Raw genomic sequence first — 1,955 nt, 5'->3', positions numbered from 1 at the left:
CTGGGTCCTTTGCATACTGAACTGTTAAGAACGGCCTTCTGAAATGGCTTCTTTCCATTTGCTTTCTGAAGGTATCCCTCGCGCATTGAGAAGATAGATTATGAAGAGGGGAAGATGCTTGTCCACTTTGAACGCTGGAGTCATCGCTACGACGAGTGGATTTATTGGGACAGCAATCGGCTGCGGCCCCTCGAGAGGCCCTCGCTGAGGAAAGAGGGTCTGAAAGATGATGACGAATTCATTGTAAGTGTTCATCCCTCTTGCGACCCTAAAATCTTATTATGTGCATGTCTTGGGACATACCCCCAAAACACACTTTTATGGAAGACAAACCTGTAGACAGAAGCAGATCTTGAGCAGAAAGTCTTCTGGGTTAGGGCCGTATTGAAAGTTGGTGCTAAAATATGTTGACATCGAATAGATTTTTGATTATGTTGATAACTCAGTATATTGAATCTTTCTACAAAACAGGATTTTAAACCTGGGGAAGAGGTTCTAGCTCGTTGGACAGATTGTCGATACTATCCTGCAAAGATCGAAGCAATTAATAAAGAAGGTATGTGTTGCTGGACCAAGGTTCCATCTAATTTGGTGTTGTGTTTCCTGGTTGGTCAGATGTCTTTGAGGGACTTATAAGGAGGTGTCATGACCCCCAGGGGGTCGCCACCTTCAGCTGCCACCACTCTGGACTTCGGGTCCCTTGAGAAGGCCCAGAGTACCCTCCCAAGCCCATCCAAAATGCCCCTTTTTAAGCCGAGAACATAGGCGTGGTGACCGGGCAGAGGACAATTAAACAAATGGTTTATTAACACAGTACTGGGGCAAGGGAAACTAATCTAACATGGCTACCTAGTTCACTTAACTAGTTACTACTTCAAGGCCCACAGCCCTCTTATAGGGTTAGGGTTAGGGCCTCTTCTTGGGCAACCGTAGTTCTGATAAGAGCTGTTCTTGACAAAAAGAGCAGTTTGTGTCGGAGCTCTCTCAGCCCCACCTACCTCACAGGGTGTCTGTTGTGGGGAGGGGAAGGGAAAGGAGTTTGTAAGCCACTCTGAGACTCCTTTGGGTAGTGAAGGGCGGGGTATAAATCCAATCTCCTCCTCCTCCTCCTCCTCCTCTTCTTTATTTATTTATTTATTTGTTTGTTTGTTGGATTTCTATACCGCCCTCCCAAAGGCTCAGGGCGGTTCACAGGCGGCAAAGCCTCTTCTTCCTATTCATCTTCTTCTTCCTCTTCTTCTTCTTCTTCTTCTGCTGCTGCTGCTTCAGTGAACAAATAATACTGGGGAGCAAGAATAGTGCTAGATCCCATATTCAGTGTCATACCAATTCATACAAAACAGAAACTCAGTGTGCTCCTTTTATGTGGTGGCCATGCGATAAAAGTAAAAAGCATTGGTTCTGGATACATGAGATCTTACAAAAAATACTAGAAACAAGTATACTTTTTATACCAGTATTGTTTTTATTGAATATAATACCAGAAAAAATATTTCAAAAGGGATGCTTATATGATTACATATGTTGTAACTACAGCTAGAATTTTGTATATAGGAGAAAAGAAGAAAGTCCACCAAAAGAAGAAATAATTTACAAATTATTAGAAACAGCTGAGATGGACAAATTAACTATTATTACAAGGCAAAAGAGAAGATACTTTTGAGAAAACATGGTCAAGATTTTATAAATGGATTGAGAACTATTTTAAGTGATATACCGTAAACCACCAGAAAACACAATTAGAAATATAAACTGTAAATATTATATATGCATGCATAAAGTAATAGAATGGGTGCAAAAAGAAATGATTGTAGTATAAAAAGAAAAGTTTAAGCGTGATCAATGGAAGGTGCTCCTGATTAATGTTTTGTTTGTCTTGCATGTGTTTTTGTTGATGTTGATGTTATGTGTTGAAAAATAATTTAAAAATTATATATCTACAAGAGGTGGACCCG

The 1,955-nt window shown here is 40.5% G+C and overlaps 1 protein-coding gene across 1 annotated transcript in view; it reads left to right on the top strand.

Annotated features, from left to right (window-relative positions):
• PHF20L1 (PHD finger protein 20-like 1) overlaps positions 1-1,955 on the top strand; it is a 70,986-nt gene that overhangs the window by 1,070 nt on the left and 67,961 nt on the right. The window contains exons 2-3 of the mRNA XM_015415667.1: positions 72-243; positions 472-556. Coding sequence (XP_015271153.1) covers positions 72-243; positions 472-556 — 257 coding nt within the window. The remainder of the gene's footprint in view (positions 1-71; positions 244-471; positions 557-1,955) is intronic.

This window comes from Gekko japonicus, unplaced genomic scaffold (assembly GCF_001447785.1).
Source record: "Gekko japonicus isolate JY-2015 unplaced genomic scaffold, Gekko_japonicus_V1.1 scaffold3641, whole genome shotgun sequence".
In the NCBI taxonomy this organism is placed as follows: Eukaryota; Metazoa; Chordata; class Lepidosauria; order Squamata; family Gekkonidae; genus Gekko; species Gekko japonicus.
The sequence above is the reverse complement of the archived record's forward strand: the minus strand, read 5'-3'. Positions and strand labels throughout refer to the sequence as shown.